The following is a 26,766-nucleotide window of genomic DNA, read 5'->3' on the forward strand; positions in this document are numbered from 1 at the left end:
GATATGAACTCTGAAACTTCGCAAATGCATAAGTCTGTGAAGCGGGGCTCTTCGCTTACATTGAAACAAAGAACAGAAGCAACTTAAATGCAGAATCATACATTCGCCTGCATAATGATCATCAACTGAATCTAAAATAACAAGCCTGTGCCAAAAAATGCAGTTGCATGTCCTACTAAACGTTTATATGCTATTTTATATTGCGTCTTAATTTAGGCCTACTATGCATCACAGTGCACTCTAGTTTGCATGGCAGTTAGTAAAATTAAACTGAAATTGTTTTCAGTCGTGAATAATAAATAATGAACGACTATGTATTTTATTCAATTTGATCTGTGTTTATTACGTGGATTTAGTTTATTATTTTTCTCTCACCAATAAGCTTTTGTTTTGTTGAACTTTGAAATAAACGTTTTGCCTGGCAATGTGTCAACAGTATCATGGGTATTGGGTCGTAGCTGAGAATAAACTAAATGTTATGGTAACTTTGTGAGGTTTACCACTGTGTAATTGCAGTCAAAAGTGAGTAACCTTAAGAACTAGTTAGCGAATAATCGCTTAAGTTCGTGTAGCAAGAAACAACAAGATGGAAGGGTAACTAACCCTTTTATTATTCCAATAAGATTTAACAAAACTCCGTCTGGTAGTGTACAATAAAAGCCAACACTTGGGCTTCAACTTAAGAGACTAAAAATTAAATTAAAACTAAGATTAATTAAAGAGATATAGCCGAAGCTATCAAGATTCAAATCGAGTTGGCCCCTTAACTCTATTTGACTACGAAGCTTATCAAGAGCCTGAGTACGGCCGAGCGTAATAACAGCTTGAGAGAAAGTAGCCAAAAGGTAGACGCGCGTAAATCAGAAACTCTGATTCTCTCTGCAAGTAAACTTTGCGGTTTAAATACCGCTCCTCCTCATTAAGTATTCAGAGTGATTCCAAAAGTACGTTCTACTACTGGCCGGAAGTAATAAGTTGAAGTTAAGATTTTGACAGGAAAGGAACTTAAAATTTAACTCTTAATAAAATTAACATAATCCTTACAACTTCGAAAGTTCTTAAAAATAATTCATCGCACTAATATTGTTTATTTGCTTAAATATCTCTTTACATTCCTGTACCATCCAGTCCCTGTCCCCTCCCCCTTACATTTTTTCTCAACATTGTTAGTTTGTAAGTTATAGAATAAGCCTAAGGGGCTTCACCATAGATATTGATTTAAAAATGTGATCGCCAGTTAAAGTTTGAGAAAAGCTGTTCTATGTCAACTCCACGAATACATCGTGGCCAAGAGGGAAGGAGTTGCACCTATCGTTGGTAGGCCTTGGGTACTTTACGGGTGTCATTTCGGTTCCAATTTTTATGTAGAACGTCCCAGGGAATAATTCCAAAAGTCTGATTGTACCCCTTTTCTCCTATTGCCCTTAGAATTTATGATTTTATCATAAATTGATGTCGGATGTAGACTTTTGTGCTCATTTAATAAAGCGGATTATTGCGCAATAATTAAATAAGCTGCACAATAATTAAATAATTATTTAAGTTATGAATTTTTTCATTTATTTGTCTGTGTACTAGGCCTACAACAAATATCCCCTGCAAGAAAAGTGGCAAATTTGATCAGAACGCAAAATTTTTGTTAAAATAACACATAATTTCATACGTTAATAGTTCAAAATGTTTAAGTCTTTTGGAGTTTTGTAAATGCAATTAATTATTCAGATTTCATTTTCTTTTGATTGTTTTAGGGTTTGACAACAGAGCATGCCAAGAGAGTTCTGCTAAGGGATGGCCCAAACGCCCTAACTCCACCCAAGAAGACACCTGAATGGGTTAAATTTTGCAAACAGCTGTTCGGTGGATTTGCTTTACTTCTTTGGGTTGGTGCCTTTCTGTGCTTTATTGCATATTCCATCCAAACCACATCTATGGAGGAAGCACCCGATGACAACGTAAGATGGATTATCTCTTTTCCTTACTTTCCAGGTGCAAGAAATCCAACAATATACCTTTATTTTTCAATAACATAAGCAACAAATAATTTAGCTTTAAAATAAAAGAGTCAAGAGTAGATAAAATTTCAAAATTGTCTTAAAGTAGAGTATAAGTTGAGTACATGGCTAGTTTTTAAATAAGAAAGAAGTATGTTCGCAAAAATCTGAGATTACTTTCTAAGTAAAACTTGCAAAATAATTTTTATCTATTTTCTTTCAGCTATACCTGGGAATCGTGCTTGCTGCTGTCGTCATAGTAACAGGTATTTTCTCTTATTACCAGGAAGCTAAAAGTTCTAAAATTATGGAATCTTTCAAAAGTATGGTTCCTCAGGTTAGTTTGATGGAAATCTTTTTTTTGTATTCTTTACATGTAATGAAATGACTTATAATTAATTAATATAAAATAATTGATGGAAAATGTACACATTCCACGCAGTTTAAGTATTTAGATGCGTCCATTAAAAGCATAAGGAATACAATCATTCCTAAAATATATGTAGCATAAATTATGTAGATATTGTGGTATTAGAAAAATAGCTACGTGGATATTTAAGGTGAGATAATGGAGAAGGAAAGCTTTTAGGCTTTTAGACCATTGATTTAAAGACATAGTCATAATTTTGTTTTCGTTATACAGCAAGCCTTGATATGAATAAACACATTCACACATTATTATTTATGGGTGCACTATGCACCTCAGAATTTTATACAGCTTACATCGTTTTTAAAAAGTACAAAGGGGAGTAGTAGGGAATTGATAGTACAGGGACAATATTTGACCTAAGCTGTCCTAATGTATGGAGCCAGATTTCTAAATGGAAGATTCTAAAGCACAGAAAGATGGAAGTAGTGTAGTACTTCTTAGAATAATTGATATGAGTATCCTTGGAATCACAAATATGCATCAGATGTTGGTCAGAAGAAAAGCTATGCACATACTCTTGTGCATTCTTAGAAGCACAACTATGCATCAGATCTTGGTCAGGAAGAAAAAGCTATGCACATGTTATTCTCGTTGACCAAATCTGATTCTTCATAATTATTTCTTACTTCGAGGAAAATAAACGGTCAACTGAGTAGTTAGCGATCATTAAGGTTAAAAATATAACTGAGCAAATTTTTGCATTTTAAAATGCAACCTAGAAGGATAACTCATTTGATCAGATCATTCTTTGTCATTCTCTTTCCATCTAAAAGAAGTGACACATAATTTGTCCCTTTGTTCCACACACTACATTACTTTCGTTAAACAGGAGTCAGCAAACGTTTTTTGTTTACTTTTGTAGAAGAAATAACTCATATGATGCAAATTGTTACGAGCAGTGGGTCAAGACACAAGTTGCTATATAAGTTCGCTTAATTTCCCGCAACTTCAGCGATAGTACCAAGTCCGTACCTCGTGAAAAGGAGATACAAAGTTGAGATCTTCGGAAATACTCATATTGCTGCACCCAGGCATAAGGAAGCCAGATTTTTCTTAGGTTTGAGAAACATTCTGTGTCAATAGGTACGTTTAAATTTAATCCCAGACCAATCTTTATTTACTATATGTAGGTTTTAGAAGGATTAATCTTTTCAAGAGTATTATGAGCTATCTGTAACAGAATTTAAACCTATTTTTGCTGAAAGTGGTAGCACGATAGCAATTTCGTTCATTAAACATTTTTCTTGTAAAAGGCTAACAAATTCCTATTTTCTTAACATTTTTTTAATAAACGCGAATAGGATGCGTTATAGTTATTACCACGGAAAAGGTATCATAAATTTTCCCGCATATATGAAAGCTTTTAAAGTAATATAAGTAGATTTTAAAGTTATCTTCTGTTCCATATTTCTTACATTTTCAGAACTAATGGGAAGAAAGGGCTTTTAGACAGACAGGCGTACATTTTTATGTCTTAGGCAGACATGCCTTCAAAGCTTTAGAAGCAGACGTACCATCATAAATTACTAATGTTTGTGTATTCTTGTCACAGTATGCATCCGTTATTCGTGATGGTCAGAAACTAGTGCTTGCTGCCGAAGAAGTTGTGCAAGGGGACATCGTTGAAGTTAAAGGTGGCGACAGAATACCAGCGGATATCAGAATTATAAGTGCAGCCGGTATGAAAGTTGACAATTCCTCACTCACAGGAGAGTCAGAACCTCAGACCCGGTCCCCGGAGATGACAAATGAAAATCCTTTGGAAACAAGGAATATAGCTTTCTTTTCTACTAATTGCGTGGAAGGTAATATGCAGTTTTGGTTATTTTTATAGCTTGGTTAAAAACCTGCCTCTATAGCATGTAAAACCATACTTATTAAAAATTGTAAGTAACGAAGAGGGAATTTAGTGACATATTTTTAAATAAAGTAAAGAACATCTTACCATATGATTGTCATCAAGTTACACATTTAAGATAGATAAAACAAAGCAAATAATGTCAGTTTTGCTTTCATAATGTTCCAGGATTAGATGAAAGTACGTCTGAATATCAGTTGATATTTTATCCAGTTTCAGAGCTGAAAAACTCAAACATCTTATGACCAGTTGATGTTTTATTTGTTTCCAAAGCTAAATATTTCGACACAATTATTTCTGAGTGCATTACGCTGAGAGTATAGCACTAACTGAGCAATACAAAATAATGTTGAAATATCCAGTACTTATTTAATAAAATGAAAACACAAAAATTAAATTTTTTAACTGCGTTAGCCTATTTTTAACTATATTAGTTTTATGTATTAAAATGCGAAATTATGTTAGTTTTGAACCATTCATGATTAGGAAAAAAAGAAAGAAAGAATGCTCGACGAATTATAATGTCTTACTGATGAAACATTTCACTTCCGTAGCAAGAAGTGTTATTTATTACATATTAAGATTCATTTATCTTTTAGCAACTACTTCATGCACTAATACATGCATATTAATAGTTTCCCTAAAATAATACATTATCCTTATGAATAACCTCCAGTTCAAAGTAATTAAACAGAGCTTCAAATAGATTTTAAATTTTAGGGATTATTTTAATTTTCTAACAGTTATTTTAAATTTTGAAACCCTTTCCTTTCAATTCTCGTTTTCCACCTACTACTCCTGCCAGAATGAGATTTCAGTGTCGCGTTTTATGTAAGTGAAGTAAAACAAGTATTTAATGGGAAGCTCATTTACTCCCGGAAAAGAGCTCAGAAGCTATCAGTAGAGTGTGTTCTGCCTTCGGTCCACGTCGTTGCTTTAAGCCTAACTTGTTACATTCGGCCGTAGTCTTACGTGCCTGAATAAAAAGGTGTTTTCCCCTTTTGAATTTTATCCGTATAGTTGTAAGAAGACCAGCGAATAGTCGTTAGCCATTTCCTTAAGGATCTAGTAGCCTAAGACATGAACACTGCGGGGAAAAAAGGGGGCAGTTCTATATCTTCCGTTCTACTGGGCCACTTGACGAAATTCAGCTTGCGTTTTTCATGTCTCGAAAGCGTAACTTACGATATGTATTAGATTTATACATAGCATGTTCTAATATAAATACTTTGACACGAAATCAGGCTTTTTCTGAAATGACATGCCAATATATTTCCATATTTCGATTCTACGACTCAAATTATGCCAAACTGTCATGCCAAAGTTTTATAAAAATCGCACGAGTAGTTTTTAAAGAATTAGCTCAAAATTTTAGCTCGTCAGGGTTAATTGAATTTGATATATATTTATTAATCTCTCTTTTTTTTTCATTAAACTTCCTTGATTCCTTCTTCAAGAATTCGAATTAAGTCAAAAATAATTCGCACATATTTTATGATTAATTTTTAAAATTCATATTTTTAAATACTTTTTATAAATTTTTCGACAAACTTTTTTATTATAACCTATACAATTTTTAACATAATCTTAATATAGATGTATTTATATGCACACCTGCAAAAAATTTGAGTTTTTTATTCAAAACTTTCTAAGATATACATGAATTTACATATTGCGCGTTTTGAAATTTGGCATCTTTTTTTAAGCGATAATAACGCCAAATGTGGCTTACGGTGTTGGTGTATTTAATTACAGCAAAGCACACTAGGGCTATCTGCCTAAGGGGAGGGATGCCTTTCGTGAAGGACTTTCTAAGCGAATCTGGCTCGTATACACGTTACACATGGGGAAAACCACGAAAACACCCATGCAGCCAGCCCGTTCGCGGGATTCGAACCTCGAACCGAACTACCAGTGTTCAGCGACTTTACCGCTCGGCCGCTGGTGGGCAATGTTGCTTACGTACTTTGTTAAAATTATTTGAAAGTATATGAACGATGATTTTTTCCGCTCATCTACAGTGAAAAAAGGAAAGAAAAATAGGTTGCTATAAATTAAGAAGTTCGCTAAGTGAATTATTCTTGGCGCAAACTGAAAAAAAGGTACGAATATAAATTTTTGAATTTCTCCTTAAATTTTGAACTAAATTTTACAAAATTTAATATTTAGGCAAAATTTGAATCTTAGAATCGAAATATGGAAAAAAATTGGCATATCCTTTCAGAAACGTCCGATTTAGTATCAAAACACCTATATAAGAACAATGCTATACATAAATCTTATCGCGCTTTCGAGACATGAAAAATGCAATTTGAATTTTGTAAATTGGCCCAGTAGAACGGAAGATAAAGAACTGTTCCCCCCTTTTTTTTGCGCTGTGTACGTTTATTAGACTTTTATAAATTTAATCGGCAGTCAATGTATTTAAAATATGTCCTCTTCAAAAGAATGGTACACCCGGCGTAATTAAATCAATAAACAGTATCAGCTAAGTTTAAAACTGAGAGTATAATAAACACACTTAAAATATTTTACATCTCTGTGATAGTTTTAGCACGAAGCCGACTCGTACGAGTTGGGGTACAATTAAGGCGAATGGTATCTAAATATGCTTTCTTGTGATGTTAAGAGTAAGTATTCTCTTGTTATAAAAATACTTGGTAAGCCGCTTTACCAATTATGGTCCTAGAAATGGTGTAATAAATAAATGCTGCAAAAGAAATAAAGAAACGAAGAAAAAAGATTAACTCTTAGAATAAGAAGAAATAATCTTAGAATAAGAATAAGGAGAAAATACTACGATGAAAAAAATTTTGTTACGCATATTTATGTCATTTTATTTAGAATTATGTATCTGTTCTTAAGTAATATTATCCTTTTCAGGTACAGGCAAAGGTATCGTCATAAATACTGGAGATCGTACTGTGATGGGTCGCATAGCCAATTTGGCTTCCGGGCTAGAAATGGGCGAAACCCCCATAGCACGAGAGATAGAACATTTCATACATATCATCACTGGGGTGGCTGTGTTCCTCGGTGTTGCTTTCTTCATCATTGCTTTCATCCTCGGATATTACTGGCTGGATGCTGTCATCTTTCTTATTGGGATCATTGTAGCGAACGTTCCTGAAGGACTTTTGGCCACTGTTACGGTAGGTATTATTAAGCAATAGCATAGAAACTGTTACATTTTATCAATCTGGATTTTCCCCCTCTTAGATTGATAATTTTTAAACCAATTTTCACTTGTAGAGTTTTTTTTCTCAAAAACTAAAAAATTTTGTGCTTATGCATTTAAAAAACGCAATGAAATCACGCTAAAGTTCTAAAATTGACTCACAAGCACGAAAGCAACAAAAATACGCATTATTGATTATTGCGAGCGAAGGAAAACCAAAACAGCTGATTATACAGTACTGGGTAAAGCGAAAGGTAAACTCTGAATCAACTTTGTATATTTCTAAGTGAAATTAATAATCAAATGGTCAAATGTATGTTCAGAGAAAATAAGAAAATAAATATTTGTTTATGATCTTATTTTTCATTACTGACGCCAATATATAAGTATCTCTTACTTATTTTGCTTTCCTGAAAAATGTTTTGTGAACGAGAAGATAGATCAGATGCCTCTGTAAGACGACTAGCATAAATTCTCAAATAATTTTAAGCAAATTTCAGAGATAATAATATGGAATTCTACTTCAATACTTAAGTGCATATTGAAAGTTTATTTTAATGAAAAAGCGTAATGACAATTAGTAGGGTTTACAGGGTATGATTATTCAGCAATATAAAAAATAAGAAAAAAATCTAAGGATTTTTAAAAGATCACTTGTCTACTACTATCAAAAGTATTTTCAAAGTAAAATCTCCCAAAAATTGTATAGGCATATGTGTACTGTGACTTATCTCACTTATCTGATAGTAACATCAGAAAAAGCCTACGAAATTCATCCTGGCAAAGAGAGCAAGACTGCGCCTGTTGTTGGCTAGAATCTTGAGCATCTTGCAGGTGACAGTACGACTTCGCTCATTCCCCCCCCCCAATTTTTTTTGGAGAGGACACGGGGGGGATGGGTTCGAGGGTCTCTCACACGTCTTCCTTCGCTATCAGCCTCTCGAGAAGATTTTTGGCTCGCCACATATTCAGAGTGCCCCTATGCCGCAAAGACGCTATGCATTTACAAACATCCATACCTTCTCCGGGATTCGAATCCGGTCCCTTTGGTGTCACAGTAGGCTCCCCTAACCACTATACCCCCTGAGCGGCGCATAGTCATATAAAATGTTATAACGTGGTTGTGATTAATTTCAAACAAGTGTTTTGATTAGAAAGTGATATGAAGAAAGGAACTGAATGTCACATTTTTAAAGTTGAAGGTTGAAAGTAAAACATTTTTGAGTGTAATGATAAAAATATAATTCCATGTTAAATGATAAATCAAGAGCTAATAACCGCGGTAAACCAAATGGGATTTATTGCTATTTGATTTGTAAGCTATAACTGCATTTCTATACAAGCAACATTGAGCGTACTTTTAAAGTGTTTGGGTATATCGTTTGAGATGAGCTGTTTTTTTCTACATTCCTTAAATGTTGTAGCTATCTGGTTCAAATAGAGTAAGATGTGTTTCGGAAATTCTTCTATAGCAGCTGTCTCTTCGCTAATACTAATACCACGTAGATTTACACGAAATTTGAATCTAAAGAATCCTATAATGAAATTTTTCTGCGTCCTCATAAAATGTTTTTATGCATGCACAATTAGACATGCAACTTTTCCTTAACATCTTTCGAGTTGTTGAGCTGTGTTTTTTCTCTTAATTCGTGGCATTAAATGTTTTCCGATTTTCAGGATTATTTTACCGTTGACTACAATAGATACAATTTGTTCAGTACATCATATATAATTTGCTATTTACCACCAACTGTCGCAGTTGCTGCGCTAGGTTGAAAGTTCATAGTTTCAAATAGTTACCTCCAAAATTAGGAACAGCATATGATCAAAATGGTAATGGTAAAGAATGTTACTATTAATTAAGTAACATATATTTAGATGCAGGTTATTATGTACCTCTGTCAATGTATGGAAATGTTTGGACCTATGAAATAAGGATAGTTACAAAGCATAATTATTCCAAATGCATTGACTATTTTATTGCCAAACTATGCTCATTTGTATTTCACCCAACGTTTGCCTTTTAAAATTAAATTTGTTAATATGTTAATAAACAGTGTGTACGACTTCTGAATTTTTGTTTTGATCTTAATTGAGTATTTCTGTGTACAATTCTGCAGTTTATAAGATTATTTTGCTCTGAAATCTATGTTGAAAACAAATTTAAGATCAAATGATTACATTTTCTTGTAATGCCTAACTCTTTGTTTTAAACCGGCAGAAAAAAAATCAAATGAGCAACATATCATGCTATGAAATCATGCTTTAAAAATTTTATCTGATAGTAAAATACAGAAAGGTTATCTTCAATCACTTCAAGAAACTTAACTTAATACTCTGATCAGAAACACTGAAATGGTTCTATAAAGCACAGTGTAAACAGTATAGCCAATAATTATTGCATCTTCTTCAAAGTACGCCTTTCGACTACAATGCACGTATGCGAAAATTATCCTCCGCTCTTCGAAACATGTTTTAAATTTATTTTTATGAATCTCTTTCATAAAAATTTATCTTTAAATTTATTTTTATGACTCGCTTCGAAATTACATTTATGCACCAATAAAATGAAAATGGCGACAACGAAGCTGCAAATTTTGCAAGTTTAGGAATGGAAATAAGAAAAACATCACACAGTGCCACAGTACGTGTATATAAAGCATTCGAAGACTTACTCACTGAACTTCTGCAGGGCTTTTCTTTAGCCCTGGAACTTCTGGCTAAAATTCACGAACGAGAGGCGAGCAGTTGAATTACTAGGTCATTTTCAACATATTGCTTAAAGCAAACGCCGCATAATGCTAAAATAAGAATCTTTGTTAACTGTTTGGCCAACTCTTAGAAATTTATGTTGAACACCACGACGACAGTCAAAATTCTTAATGTTACTTTGATTTCTGCCCGACTTTGATGACGATTTTCCAACTTCCTTCAACTTTAGAGCGTCATTCTCTTAATTGTTGAGCTGTTAAAGAGTTGAGCTATTAAAGATAAAAGAGTAAATCCATGCTCATCACTGGTAATAATATATTTTAAAAGGGCTTCTCTTGAAAAAAAGGTTTCCTTTTGACCATCTGACCATGTTGTTGCCTTTGGAAAAATTCAACGTTTAGGGAATAACTCGAGAAGCGACGAGGCACAAGTCCAAACGATTTTTCAGAATTGCTTGGCTGGATTCAAATGAGATAGAAACTTAGTCAACAATATCACTAATTGTTAAATGACGGTCACTAAGCCTAAATCTCTGAACTGATCAGTATGCTTTCCATTAATTGCCATGAATGGTCTACTAGAAAGAGGTTTATCTTAAATAATCATGCCTTATTTTCTTTAAACATTTCATACTACTCATAATATCTTGTTTTAAATAAACTGCTCCATCCAAAGGCGTTTAGAAGCATTTCAAAGGCATTTTTAACGGAAACACCATTGCGAAAACAAAACTTGACGCATGTTCTTTCTTCAAACACATTCGGAATTTGCTGAAATAACCAAAGCAAAAAAGCAAAGAAATTTATTCGCAAACATAAATAAAAATTAAATGCTGATTATTTCCATATGCCGATGCGAAGTCGGAACAACTTTAAGACTTTGCAAGAAATTTGGTGCACGTGCATATCTTAACTGAATCTTTCCCTGTACTTTTTGATGACAATAGCACCATTATTCTTAACTTACTGATAATTGCAATTAATAGAGGTAGAAAAATTATGTAGCTAATTTTAAAGAGTGGCATCAATAGCCTGATTTTGATATTTATATGCAATATTGGTTTTCACTTCTGCTTTGTTCTTTGACTGGGAATGGAGAACTTGCCTTCACGAGTTTCACGGGCAATGACAGGTCGTAGAATTAATGAATAAATTAAAATTTATATTTACGAATAATTTCTGATGTTCTGTATTGACAAACTGCTAAGCAATTTTGCCATATTCTACAGACCATATTTTTAATTCATTACAATATCGCAAATAATGGCACTAAACCTATTACTCCATACAAAAATTTTGCTTCAAAATGAATCTTAAAACCAGAACTAGATTATATATTCATTTTGCGAAAACAGATTATTAAAATTTGGTACTATCACAAAATACTAGTGTTCTTAGCATAATATATAATTCTTATTTGCAAAGGACTAATATTGAAAAAAATTAAGAAAGCGACAACTTAATCATGCGAGAGACTTTATGAATTTTTGACTAGCGATGGAATGTTCACGCTTCGTTTATAATGGGGGAAAGAATTTGTCATAGCTTTTGCGCTCCATCTGACACAACTTTTGTTAAAAATTCTGGAGTTTCTGAGAACCAAAATCGTCTGGTTTATACTACTTATCCAGCTTTTTATAGTATTAAAGAATGAAACTCTCATTTTCTTAACCCTCTTGATGTTGAGAGGAATATAGTAATAACTGAAGATAATGATGCATCAATGATGCAAACATTGCCTTTGTTAAATATTTGATATATAATAGAACTTTGTTTATACAAACTAACTAGAATCGAACCATCCGGATGAAACATACTTTATAGGTAATTTTAAAGACAACACCATTTTCATAAAAGAAGGGGCTAATGTTCTAATTTTTAACATTTTCAGCAATTAATATTGTTTATAATTATATTTTGCGCAAAACAACATTGAAAATTCTAAATATTAAATATTTAATTTATAAAAATTAAAAATGAAATATTTGCCAAGGGCTTCTTTTGGATCCTTGCGTATTTCATCAGTCAATTTCCGCATTTTATTTTGTTAGGACGGGATTTTATATGCTGATAGAAAAAAAACACCCCATTCAGAAATAATTTATAGATTCAGTAACTAATAATAAACAAGTAAAATTGTAAAAACTAAAGATGAAATATCCAGACACACTTATTCAGTTTTATTTGCCAGTCTCCGCCGTTTTTTAACTTAACCAGAGTGAGAGAGAACAAGACAGCTGAATACTTGGTAGTTCGACCAAAGTCAAATCCTGGAAATGAGCTAGCTAGTTACATGAAACTATCTCTTACCTGAAACAGATATCTGTATTCAGTTTGCATGCTTTCGTATTTAGTAAAACAAGCAAGAAATACGACCTTATATGTTGAGCGAAGTTCAGTGGAATGGACTTATGGATTTTAATGCTGAGGGGAAAGATTCTTAAAGGAAGAAAATTGAGACAAAAATTGAAATAAGTAACATATATTATTCCTAATGAATTTAATTTTGATAGTTTGAAAATTACAAATTAACAGTATTATTTTCTGAGTGTCTAAAATCAAAATATGAAATCAGCCATGTCACAATTTTTTTTTCGTTTCACCAGTAATTTACCACTTTCATAGTGATAGGGTATAAGTTACCAATTAATATTCAGTTTGGTGTTTGCTATCTTATTTGTATTATAAGGTAGTTAGTTTCTCTCTCCTTTCCGCATGCTTTCGTAGTGTAATTGAAAGTATACTCCACGCGTATTCGAGAGGTTCAGCGTTCGAGTATTAGCGAGGGCACTGCACATTTTTCACGTCTTCTTCTTTAAAATAACTCTTCAGTGGCGACCGAACTAAAAGTTGGTGGACAATAATTCGACCATCAGAATTTGGCGATCGGGTCCCCTTATCCCCAGTTGTCCTTTAAAAGGGGAAGTATATCAGATATTTTATCTCTCATTTCTGCATGCCTTCGTGGTGTAATTGGAAGCATACACGACAAGGGGTCACTATATTTGAGCAGTCCAGGGTTTTAGCCCCGGCGAGGGCATTGCACATTTTTCACGTCTCCTGCTTCAAAATAACATAATGACTCTATAGCTTGTTCATTTAAAGTTTTAGTATAAAGGAATGAAACAAATATATCGCTTGTTATATTTTAAGGACAACCAGCAAAGACACAATTATACAGTAAGATTAACAATCTGGGCTGACACAAACCGATTAATGTTTTGCGAAAAATCTTTCATTGAGAGGCCACAATCTGAATCTTGCTTCTTTATATTTCATACCTCAGAATTTGATGTAATATTGCAGTTTCTGCCAAATCCAGCTATTTACCAACATTTCAAACTAACTGTTACTGCCAATAAATGAGATCTAGGATGGTCATCAAATAAGACAATGTTCACCTGTCAAAAGCAACTGCATGGCACCCTAGAGTACATCAGTATTACAGAAGAGATAAAATGACGCAAATCAGACACTTATATGCTATGATTAAACCTAGGATATTTACGACTTAACAGAAACCATTAGCTGTCACCACCAGATGTTGCAGAATACAAATATTGACATATAAAATGTGAGCTTCTTTCTTCTCTTCATCATCAAATCTCCTTCATTTCCCTGAAGGGTCTTCATTTATTTTACCGATTCCTTACATGAAATCCAATATGTTATTCAATGGCTTTCAAGTTCTATAAAACGGATTAAAATCTTTTCGTTGATTATTTTGTGAGGAATTTAGATGAATAAGAATCGGATATGAAATTCCACTGTTTTAGCCTACTCTCACTGTAGCATCAATGTGAATGCATTGTTCTGGTAATCATGCTCATATAAAAACAATTAGAGTTACATGGTAGGATTTTTAAACTAAAGATTTCTTTAGTTTATACGTTATCAATAAAGAAGCTATGGAGTAGATCTTTTTATTTGTCATAATTAACCTTAGAAATACCTTAGAAAGATACTTACTTGAATACCTTAGAAATTTTTTATTCATTTGGCTCTTATTATACCTTCGAATCATTTATGATATCAGTTAACACTTGTGGCATAGCAGCCCCACCAAAACAAATAAAAAAAAGGCAATGCTTATAATTTTTTTCATAACACTGGCTAGTAGAGAGTTCATTTCTGTAGCATCTTTATTCATGACCAGAAATTAAAATGACCATAAATCAATGATTCTGTGAAAGAATTTTAAATACTCATTTTACAACTTTGTTAGTTTACGCAAATTTCTGAAAATAATCCTAACCTGAAAATAAATGCTTGAAACCCTCTTGTGAGATTAAAGAATAACTAAAATTTTTTACAGGTATGTTTAACTTTAACTGCGAAAAGGATGGCATCAAAGAACTGCTTGGTCAAGAACTTAGAAGCCGTTGAGACCCTAGGTTCCACATCCACCATTTGCTCTGACAAGACGGGTACACTCACGCAGAACAGAATGACTGTTGCCCACATGTGGTTTGACAATCAAATCATTGAAGCAGATACCACAGAAGACCAATCCGGTAACACTTTATGCATTTTTCTCTCTCAATTTCAATTCTTTTTCTGCATTTATCTTCGGTAGGCTTAAATTAATGAACGCTAGAATTTTGTCTCTAGCATCTTTTATCAGAAAGCACCATGTAGCTAGAGATTAGATCTCTAGACCTGGGCGATCGCCCTTACATATTGACGCTACGTGTGATCCTATATCCAGGTTACTTTATGATCAAATTTGATTGTGATAGCACACCTTTATCTTATCGTCTTTCTCAGTGAAAGAAACGGGTGCACCAGCTGCAGAGTGGTAAAACCGCTGAACACTGGTAGTTCCGAGCTGGATTCGAATGTAGGTGAACAGGCTGGCTGCATGGGCGTTTTCGTGGGTTTCCCCATGGGTAACATGTATGAAAGCCAATTTCCCTTAGAAAGTTCTCCAAGAACTTAGGCAGATAGCCATAGTGTGCTTTGCAGTAATAAACCAAATCAAACCAACCAATGAAGGAAAGAATTTGCAGAATAACTAAAAATCTCTTCGTTTTAGTTTTGATGTGAATAAATGAAGTTCGAGGGATACGTATAAGTGCTTTCTCAAAGAGTTAATTAATAATTTAATTTTACTTAACGGTCTAGCGGCTAAATAATTATGACTAGTGAACACTGGTGCTTCAATCTATGTTCAAATTGTGGCAAACAGGCTGGCCTCATTGGTGGTTTCGCGTTGTCCCTAAGTGTAATGTAAATAACAGCCAGTTTTCCTTAAAAATTCCTCCAAGAAAGCATTTCTTAAGCAAAGGCTCTTGTGTGCAAGCATAAATAACTTGTAGAAACATTAGGTATTTTGTGGAAGCAGGCAAGATGAAAAATGAGCAATCGCCTTCGCTGGGAATCGAACCGCGGACCTCTGCATCTTTTTATCTTTTAAACCTTTATATATCGAAATTCTTTGGAGCTCTCGGAATCAGAAATACACCACATACGCGTTTAAATGGTGGATTAGATATCGGTGATAATTTATCACCTTTCTTTATGGCTGTCGCCATGGTAGTTTTGCGATTTTTTAAAATGCTGTCACGAAAAATCTTTTACCGGGAGCACTGAATTGCATAGAATAAACGCGCTTATGAAATAGCATTCTAGATGTTTGATGGAAAACAGTATTCATCGTGCATAAACATACATAAACAGTATTTATATGCATAAAACATCGTATTTTTCATTATGCAATTAAGTCAATATGTAGTCTATGGGAACTTAACACAAAAATAAATAAAATTTAAAACGCTGAGCCATTATGACAATGCAAAAGGTGCACTGAAAATGTACTTTTAGCGCAAAACATGTACAGGTTCCAGTGACTCAAACTTACAAAATTGTCTAATGTTTATAAAAGCTTTTGAATTTTTGTGTAAAATTTTGAGCGGAATCTACATCTGTAATCTACCGAAAAATTACGTAGATTTTGTCTTTTATTTTTAAGCTGAACTTGTCCTCTCTCTAACGTTTAAATTTGAACTTTGTTGGCTGCAAATAAAACATAAATAAATAAATAAATAAAAATACCGAATGACTCTGAAGATGCTATGGCTTAGGAATATGTAATGCTCTCCTCTGTAGTTTTATGTTCGTTTGTAGTTATTTTATGCTATGTTTGTCAAGAAAATATTTCAATTTACTTATCGAGTCATTATTAGGGAGAAAATACAATTTTCGTGTTAAGCACTTTTTCCCTATAAGAATCATAAACAGAATTTTATATACAGCAGTGAATGAAAATTTGAAGTAGTGAGAACTAACAGAATAAGAGGAAAAACTAGAATTATGGTATGTTAAAATTAGATTCAAAAATGGAGTGCAGTTCTTTTAAGGTGCACATTGCTATAATAATGTGCCTATACGAAGAGAGAAATACATTATTTTTTCAAAGAGTTTTAAAATTGTAGAGTCGTTAGATTATTTAGAAACAGGAGACATGAAAAATGAGCAATGCCCTCGTCGGGACTCGAATCTTAGACCTCCCGAATACGCGCCGAGCGTGCTGACCACTACACCACGAAAGCGTGCTAAGAAGGCGGAGAAATACCTTATAAAATGTTTACCCACTCGATTTAATTGTATCTTTGAAATATTTTGTGAGATGCGATGCATAATTTTTTTAAAATGCAAATAGAATTTCTAGAAAAAAGTGAAGGCTGTAAAGTTTTCGAAGAAGTTTCTTCTTTTCTGATTTTATTTGGGAAAATGACACTGTTAATATGTATGTATATGACGATATTCGAAGGAAAATACATGATAAAATTTGTAATACTTCTAAACAATTCTTAATAAATTTTCCAATAATTTAGTTCATAAGTCAATGTTCTGTCAAAAAATGTGAAATAATTTAACCTATATTGATAAGCTAATTTTAACTAAATTAAACTTTTGATCAGTACTATTTACAGTGGTGAATTAATATACCCACAAGGGGTATGAATAAAATACACCTAAAGGCATATCTTTCTTCTTTTGATACAGCAGCTAATCCAACATATAATTCTGAAAATTACCGAAATGTGAAAGCAACTTTTTATTTCCTTGTGAAGTAAAGAAATTACTGTAATCGCAAAAAAAAATGCGGGTATCATATTTCAACGAAAATATCCGTTTCAACTGCTCTCGAAAACATGCTAACAATGTTTTTTCGTGCCATCTGTACGTAGGGAAAGAATAAAGGACTGTTTTTGCCAAAAAGGATCTTAAAATTGATTTAAAATGGATTCAGAAGACATTTTTTCTTGATGTCTGTATGTACGTATGAACAGCCGTAAAACGTTGAAATTTTGTATATAGGACTTCCATAACTGCTAAAGCTGATATAAAAATTGAGAACCCACTCTGCTACCTGGCTCGATGAGCTCAGTATTTTTATTTTTATGTGTTGGTAAATTGTACACTGTTTGCTTCAAAGGGGATTGAATTATGTGATTTTAATGTTCCGGTTAAGGTTTTTTATGCCTTTAGTTAACCTGCATACAATAGTAGTAGAATTAACAACAATTTAAAAGTGGTGAGTTAAGCTTAACGAGGCCGCCATTTTTCATTTGAAACTCTTAGTAGAATAGTAAATTAAATCAGTTAGTGCACTACAAGCAGTGCCTTTTTGCCCAGTGAGACCGAAAGTAACTTTCAGTTTTGTACACCGAAAAATCTTCCTTCTCTCTCGCTGGCCCAATTGCTTGTTTTTTCATAGAAACTGTAACTTTTTTAAAACTTTTTTAACTGCATTTGTTGTTTTTTTTTTGTTTTTCTATATTTTATAATTTGTAATGAAGTTTTTCTGCATTTTTGTTTTGTCGCAAAGTAAGAACTGAGTTAATTTAATGAGAAACATATCTTCAGCGAAATTCGAGAAAATAAGTTTAAACGAAATGCAGCAAAAAATCTGTATAATAGCTATACAAGGAAGTCACCTGATGTCCACATCAGATTTTTTAATTTGCAAATGGGTTTCGGTTACAAAACTGTAAATATGTAATATGCTGCAATGTACTTCATTCAGGTATGCTTGTTCATATATTTAAGTTAAATAACATACTACATATATATGAAAGTACTAGCAAACGAAATGAAGCTTACATTTAATTATATAAAAATGACAAAATAAACCGAAATTCTGTGTAACACACAGAATATATGTGGGTTCTGGTTACAAAGTAAATTCTGGTCAACAGCATGTTGGGAAAAGGAAGACGCCTGAAATTTTTCATTCAGTGATACTGTAATAAACCTGAGGGTACTTCTAATTGAAATAAAGAATCCGAAAAAAATATTCAAATAAAAAAAATATTGACTTCCACTGAAGTATCCTTTATTCAACTCCACGGTAGAATACGTTTAAGTTTTTCTATTTCGAAATATTACTTTCCTTTTCATAAGGTGAGTTTGGGTTTGAGCTACTTTTTGCAATGTCACAATATATTTATATCCTGAAATGAAAGGTAGAAACTAACGCACTAATCAATTCCTGTTTACCGATATCGGAAACATGCTTCAAATAATTCCTGCGAAATTTCAAAGAAACTATCATTCCTTTGAGAAAAATCATAATAGAAAATGTGTCATTTCTATTCCAGGGCCTTTTCCTTTCATCAAAGAGAACTAATGGATTCTAAAAACATCCATCTCGTTTTCTTCTGGAATGAGAAGTTTTCCGTGTCACAGGAGGCCGTTTTATTGATGATTTCAAATGATTCTGTTTTTTCTATTAAGTGCAAAGAATTCTTCTTCTTTTTTTAATCCCTTCCCTTTCTATTATTTGTCCTTCCATTTAAACTGACGTCTGGTATTCTGAAGGTCTGCGTGTCAGTGCAGTCCTGTGATGGGATGTCGAGATGATGAGTTTTAAATTGCCACTGAAGGTCAGTCAGTCACTGTGCATTTCCGTGATGAATCTACATGTCCGATAAAAAGTAGACGTAATCTATTTCGCTTTAGAGTAATAACTTGTATATCTATGGCTGTAATCAATGGTCATCCCGAATAACATTTAAATAGGAAAAGAGTCCTTTTCTTTCATAATAAGGAATACACTAAATTACCACAAAACGCTATCAAATAGCCTACCTCGGAAAAAAACATTAATTTTTAACTGTTATATTCCTTTAGCAGTTCATTTCACATAATTTAAGGGAGGAGGGTTATAATGAGTTAAATTCTAGCCTACTTAAAAAAAAAAAAAAAAAAAAAAAAAAAAAAAAAAAAAAAAACACTTCTAACCCTGAATTTGAATTATTAATTTTCCTTTCGTTTACTTCTATCGTCTTCTTTTTACTTTATAAAAAATATTTTGTTTTAAGGCCTGTGACAAATGCGTATACACACACTTTTGTAGATGCATAAGTGCTACAGGTCAGAGTTTCTTAAACTGTGGGTAGCGGGACCTGCAGCAGGGGATCGCCAAAAATTTTAGAAGTTTTGATATTTCTTTAACTTGTTATAATAATTTTACAATTACAAAATATTTTTACACGGTGTATCTGAAAATAGATAAAGATAAGGTAATACAGACAAAGAAAAAACGAAAACGTTCCGACGAATTCTTTTTATAATATAAACGTTCATTTTCCTTGCTTTTCACGTGACGCTGTCATTTCGTCTGTTACTTATTTAAAATTTTGACATTGTTCCATGTCTTAAAATTAGAAATTAAAGTTAATGACCTAAAACTGCAATAGTATATTACAGTACAAGTGAAAAAATTGTCAGTTTCACTCACGCACATGTCGGATTTGCGCAATACTTATGGAGTCTCACAAAATTTATGGAGTCCTTGGGGTCGCAAAAAAATCTCAGTGATAAAAAGGGGTCGCCACTGAAAAAAGTTTAAGAAACCTTGCTATAACTAATTACGTTCGCTGTCACTTTGAAGTGCAGTCTTTAGTTGAATTTCCCCTTTACCGTAATTTTTTGATTATTCGCAACTCCAGTCACAATTTGTGAAAGAATTCGCGCACAAAACGATATTGCAGACTGAAAAATTCCTGTGAGGATTTTAAAAGCTTCAAAACGCCACCTAGACGGGAAAATGGTAAGCGACGCTGACTGCCGTACCAAAGGGCTCGGGTTCGAAACCCGGAGAAGGCATGGGTGTTTGCAAACGTATAGCTCCTGTGCGGCAGGGGTGCACTCAAAATATGCGTCGAGCCGAAAGTCTTCTCGAGAGGTGGTAGAGGAAGAGGTTTGGGATGTCAAAGATATTTTGTCAAAGATATTTTCGTTGAGATAAGGATTTTTCACGATTACAATGCTTTCTTAACTTCGTATAAGGAAGTAAAAAGAAATAAAGAAGTTAGATGTTACGACGAAGTCTTGAAATCCTTTCCATTTCGGTTGATCTGCTAACACCCGCATAGAACGTAGGTATGATATCATATGAATTCTAAATTATGGACGACTACCTTGTTAGACATCCATTTCATTTCCTAGACAAATAGAATTTTCTGTGATGTTTCTCTGAAGAGCACACAACAGGCTTCTGTTGAAGCATTCACTACAGTTTATTTGCATTCATTAGTCATTCTCGAACTATAAATTACGCAGTTCTGCGACACTTTTAGGCCAAACACGAATGTAATGACGACGTACAAATTTATAAACGTCTGATGAAAGCTTATGAATGAGTTTACTTAGTATGATATTATAATTACAAGCATGCTAGTAAGCGTGTCATAACTATATGGAATTACGATTCCAGCAGTTCATTTATATCTATTGTTTCATCTTGTAATTCAATGCTGAAGTTATTCTTACTTTATACTGTGCCTGTTGTGTTATTGTTAAAACAGAACTGAAATATTAACTAATAAAGATTGCTTATTATTTCTTTTCGAAGGAAAAATGTAAAGTGCTATTTAAAATTCAAAACGTTAATACAAATTTTTAAAAAACCTTCTTTAATACTGTTACGTTATTTTTCACGTTCGTACGGGGTTTCGTAGATTTGGAGTGAATAACGACGACACTTGATGAAGTATCGAAACATATTTTATTTAGCAATATTAATCAGGACAGCTCCAAAATCACGTTTTACAGTCGTCGAAGATCTGCTATACACTCGCTGGAAAAATCAGCGACACAGCCTTCAGGTTATCAGGCTATCACGGTGGAGACAGCTTCACTGCAAAGCACCAGAGTACAGCTCCAGACTCTGCCGGGTCGTTCTCGGAACTCCACGTACTCTCGAGACTTTCCACGCTACAACTCGCGATGCATTCGACGACACACAGAGCACAGCTTCGGTTCAGTCGTTCCCGGAGCTCAACATACTCTTTCGACGATGCACTAACCGCGATACACGAAGAGACTCTTTCGATGCACTCGACGACCCACTACTCAGCACTCGCTGCCCGTCTGTCAACTCGATCCACTCTGCACGGACTGACTAACTCGAGACACTAACTATCTCGCACTGTAGACGAAGACCTCTAACTGACTGCGTACCAGTAGGGTTTATATAGCTTTCGGCTTGTGTTGGAGAACATTCTGGGCTAAACCGGTAAGAATTCATTCCAGAAGGTTCTTCATCCGTCCATGGCATATCACCAATTTTGTCGCCAAGTGGGCGATTTCTCCCTAAATGTGGGCAACTCTACCTTCCCTTGCCATTTTATGGCAACTCTAAACTTGCTTTGCGGGGAAGCTATCTTAGCGTACCTCTACATTTCGTAACAATACACTACAGCTTCGGTGTTCAGACGGCTAGTATGCAATAGGCCGTCGAACCGAGACAGTAGTTAGCGAATCTGACCGTACCGAAGGGCCCGGATTCGAATCCCAAAGAAGGCATGGATGTTTGTAAATATATAACGTCTGTGCAGCAAAGGAGCACTGTAAATACGCGGCGAACCTAAAGTAAATACTTTCGAGAGGTTGATGGTAGGCGAAGAGGGGTGGGAGACACTCTGACCTGACTGCCCGGGGTGCTCATCATCAACATTGGAGGCGGAACTGAGCAAAGTCGTACGGTCACTTGAATAGTTCTCAAGGCTTATGCCAACGAAATGCGCAATCTTGCACTCCTTGCTACGACGACTTTAGTAAGCTTGTTCTGATATTACTGTAAAACAAGTGAGATAAGTCACAACAACAGAGTGCAATAGGAAGATAAGATAAAAGATTCGAAGTTGCAGTCTCTTAGCCTAAAATAAAATTGTATATTTCATTCCTAATGATTTGATATCGTGAAGTTATAGAGTACTCATATCAGCGATTTTTGTCAATAACTTAACGCATTAAATTCAGATAAATGAAATCTAGGTATAACGAATTCAAAATATCATGTGGTAAATTACACCTTTTAATTACGATTAATATGAACATACGCTGCACTTGGCAGCAAATAGCGGAAACTCGCACAAATAAATACTTTTTTAAGATGAGAACTTGGTAACTGTTTATACTTATTTTACCGTAAGTGTATTAACAGTTCACTAAAGTCGCCTATCAAAAGTAATTATCCACTTTAACAATCTTAGACTGTTTCAAGTGAAACTAGTACCAATAACTTTTGATGTCATTTTCAATTTATCCTGAGCGATTGAGTAATTCAGTTATAATAATTCGAGAAAATAAAATGAAGTTCTGTAAAAATGCGTATATAATTTAATGGGCTATACAAGGAAGTCATGCAGGTTTTTTATATTACTATTTCTTATGGATGATATTATTTTACTTTTCGTTATTAATATTTTGTATTTTGTCTTATTTAGTTTCTGTACTTTTTCTTTTGAGTCGGGAAACAAATGTTTGTTGTTCATTGTTTTGGGATAATAATTGTATGAAGATCCATTTTGTAATCCGTAGGTGTTCAATATGATAAGACGTCAGCAGGATGGAAAGCTTTGGCTCGGGTAGCTTGCCTCTGCAGTAGAGCTGAATTTAGGGTAGGCCAAGAGAATATACCTGTACTCAAGAGGTAAGTGATTCTTCAGTTCGTTTCTTAAGATCGTAGTCTTAGCTTATGAGAAGTTTAAAAAAAATATTCCTCCAGCGACAAAGCCCCTTTGCTGAAAATCTGAGAGGTTTCAGATTTTAAATTACGTCCAAAGGGATGTTTTTTTAACGTTTTGTGTGTTACCTTTATTTATTAAATATCATGTTCTTTGCACTTAAACCATAAAATTCAGTTCAGTAGCAATGTCGCAAAATAATTTAAAAATGAGCCTATCTTTAGAATTTCCGATTCACAGTTCCGCGCCCGCTGGAGATAAAAAGTCCCCCCCCCCCGCCATTGCTAGCTTTCAGATCGTTGAGTTTGTTACTCAAAAATTCGTTAAGTTTTACAAAATATGAAATTGATAATAAAACAAATTCCAAATTTCAAATTTGGGCTTCCACATGCCAATATTCGCAGTAGGACTCTATGTACCGTTGTGTTATCCCAATGCGAGAAATAGACATACATTTATGCAGATTTTTCATTATTTAATTTCTTCAAATATAATGCAGGACTCTAAAAATTGGTGGCAACAGTTTGGAAAGTGAAACGGACATTTAGAGTTTCAACGCAAAATGCCAAAACGAAAACCGTGGTCCTTGGAAAAATAAGTTAAAAAGTTACAAATATGTTAATTAATATATTAATTAATATTTTATAATAATAATAATTAAATATTTTAAAATAAATAATAATTTAATAAATTAAATAAAACTAATAATTAAATATTTTAATTAATGATTTTTAATTAAACATTTTTTTGTTTAATTATGATAATTTTTATGTTTAACTTCTTCAAAGTGATGAACACCTGTATTTCGTGTGGTAATTAATGTTTAATGAAAGAGGGAAAAAAAGTGTCAAACTGTTTTCGGGAGCTCATAGCATCTTTTCGAGCAATGGAATTTATTTTCAATTAGAAAAACTGTACTAAAAATATTATCAATAAGATGGTATGTTAGAGTAAAATGAGCGGAATTTAGGAAATGTTTGATTCGTTTTGAACTAATGAACATTCTTTCCTCTTAAATAGCTTCTTTTTTTATTAACACATTCTCCTGATTAATCTTTTGGTAGGGAATTCTAAAAGCATTTCTCCGCAGCCGGTAGGATTCGAACCTACGCGGGAAAACCCCAATGGATTTCGAGTCCATCGCCTTAACCACTCGGCCACGACTGCTACGTTCTCGAGCTTCTATTTACTTCTACACCAGCTGTAAATTTCCTTTAAGATAACAAATTCTGCTCAAATGCATTAAACAGTGAATTCCCATATCGTGCTAAAGACTTATCTCACTTCTAATGCTATATAAATTCAGAAGTTATTTTAAGAATTTTTGTAATTAGAAATATGCGTCTGGGATAGTTATTTAGAGAAATAAAGACCTTAACCAGCATATAAATATTATATATGTAAAATATAAAATACGTAACTTAAAATTTAAACCTGAATTAGCAATAGCCTCGCAATTTTTCATTTTAATTTGTATATATCCCCTTTTCTGCTCTAAAAGTAGAAATTGTTTATAATATATTTTCGGTAAAAATATATTTACGGGTGCCCCTTGGCGCTAATTGGCGGTACATGGACACCGAGTTTGTGCAATTCTTTGACTTGTTATTTTGGCTGCTAAAAATCGCCGCTACACAAATCTAAAATAACAAGTCAAAGAATTGCATAAATTCTATCTATGTACACATCGACTTCACTTAAAAAAACATCAGAAACTTGCAGAAACTAGGCATTGCGCACTCCCTTTGTTCATGTACACATTGATCTATATTCACTTAAAAAGTCAAAAGATCAGCCAACAAAAAATATACGAGTATAATCTCAATAAACTACATTTTAAATTAAGCAATGAAATAACATAAAAATGGAAATTCATCTTAGCACTATACAAAGGAAATACCCACTTACCTTATTTACGGATTTACGAGTCTTCTGTCAAACAAAATTTCTTAACAGCATCCAAAAACTTCCTAAAATTATCTGAACTAGAATTTGTATATTGGCGTCGCCACATAAATTCACAAAAATAAGAGTAAGAAATATCCTTCGTAGTGCCGATATCGTCTGACGTTCGACCATACGCATTTTCTTCCTACAAACAAGACACTTAAAAAAGGCTACTAAGCAAACATTCATTTACACACCAGACAATTAATGTTTTTTCACCTTTCGTTCTAAGTCGTACAGAACTTCAAATTAATCTTGCCACATTCAGCCATTTTTCCATGTAAAACCAAAAATAACAACGCGCTAACCACATTTTTTAGCTTGCGTCTTTCCGAAGTAATCCCTTTTATTCTTGCTAATGTAATCCTGCAGTGCAACAGTTCTTACTTAGGGTCACCAAGATACCTTTTCACTATCTCCCGCTTATACAAGATGCGCACTTACTTCTTTCCTTGTCCTACTTTGTCTTGCTGCGAAAAACAAGTATTATTTTCTAAATATGTGAACAGCTATGCAAAATTGTGAGCTGCTTATGACAAGCAAATGATATGAAAGTGAGAATGTGTATTTCAAGAATGCAAATTATGTGTTGTCTACGCCCCATTCGCAAGTTTTTCTTTTCCGTTATGCATACTATGCGGCTATGTAGCTTGTCATCAAAATATTTTAGGAAATTATTACATATTAATGCGTGCGTTTGGATTCCTAATAGAATTGAATGAACCTGAAATGATGATAATTTGATAAAATTAATTTTACCAAAAGAAAAAAATGACAGTTCTAGAACTTTTCCCAAAAATACTCGTACAGTTCCTCTCAGTATCACGGAGTACAATCAGTAGTACAAGAACCAAGAACGTTAAATCCAAAGCAATGCAAAGCGCATCTAAAGAGCGAAAAAAGGTTAGTTGATATTTAGTTGAGGTTTCCTTCATCTGAATTCTTTAAAATCACGATTATGTTATAAGGTGTTTCTCCGACCTTCTTGGCGTGCCTTCGTGGTGCACTGGTTCTGCACGCTGGACCGGTATTCCAGAGGTCCGTGGTTCGATTCCCGGCGAATGCGCTTGCTCATTTTTTATCTTGCCTACTTCCAAAAAACACCTAATGTCTCTACAATGTTTTGAAAAAAAAAATCCATTCTAGATCTGTGAAATGAAATTTCAATTGTTTTGTGTTCTAGTTACTTGTCGATTTAGCAATCAAAGCGTAAAAAAAAAAAAAAAAAAAAAAAAAAAAAAAAAAAAAAAAAAGTCTGTAAATTTAGGCGCCTTAGATGGGGGGGGACATTTTACTGTCTTATTACTTGGTTTTAGTTATTATTATTATTTTTTATATTACTTGGTTTTGATTCTTAAGTCAGCAAGTATAGCATTATCAGTAAATAATTCTAGTCTGCAAATATCGCATTCAGTTAGTAATATAGTTCTGTCGGTACTATAGTTATTGTTGACAATATGGATAGTTTCAGTCAGCAAGTATAGCTTTTTCCGCAAATTCTTCTTTATTTTGTATGCAACTTTCTGTTTTTGTATATGTTTTTGTTTAACTATTGCATATTTGAGCCTAGTATTTTTACAGATAACTTGTTTGTTTGTTCCGTACTCTCCTACTGTTCATATGCATTTTTTTTTTTTTTTTTTTACCTTCCAAACTGTGTATCATTGCAAA

General features: G+C 33.6%; 1 protein-coding gene and 1 non-coding gene across 2 annotated transcripts in view; one reads left to right on the top strand and one right to left on the bottom strand.

The window, feature by feature from the left end:
- The window catches only part of LOC118182892 (sodium/potassium-transporting ATPase subunit alpha-like), a 109,125-nt gene that overhangs the window by 30,440 nt on the left and 51,919 nt on the right, over window positions 1-26,766 (top strand). Inside the window, exons 4-9 of the mRNA XM_085817577.1 lie at window positions 1,749-1,952; window positions 2,215-2,328; window positions 3,974-4,226; window positions 7,163-7,431; window positions 14,484-14,682; window positions 23,003-23,114. Of these exons, the coding sequence (XP_085673703.1) occupies window positions 1,749-1,952; window positions 2,215-2,328; window positions 3,974-4,226; window positions 7,163-7,431; window positions 14,484-14,682; window positions 23,003-23,114 (1,151 nt within the window). The remainder of the gene's footprint in view (window positions 1-1,748; window positions 1,953-2,214; window positions 2,329-3,973; window positions 4,227-7,162; window positions 7,432-14,483; window positions 14,683-23,002; window positions 23,115-26,766) is intronic.
- Window positions 24,234-24,315, bottom strand: TRNAS-CGA (transfer RNA serine (anticodon CGA)). Its single transcript has one exon. It is a non-coding gene; the product is annotated as a tRNA-Ser (tRNA).

Source organism: Stegodyphus dumicola, chromosome 5, assembly GCF_044657685.1.
Source record: "Stegodyphus dumicola isolate Sdum_Otavi_A_Nest chromosome 5, ASM4465768v1".
In the NCBI taxonomy this organism is placed as follows: Eukaryota; Metazoa; Arthropoda; class Arachnida; order Araneae; family Eresidae; genus Stegodyphus; species Stegodyphus dumicola.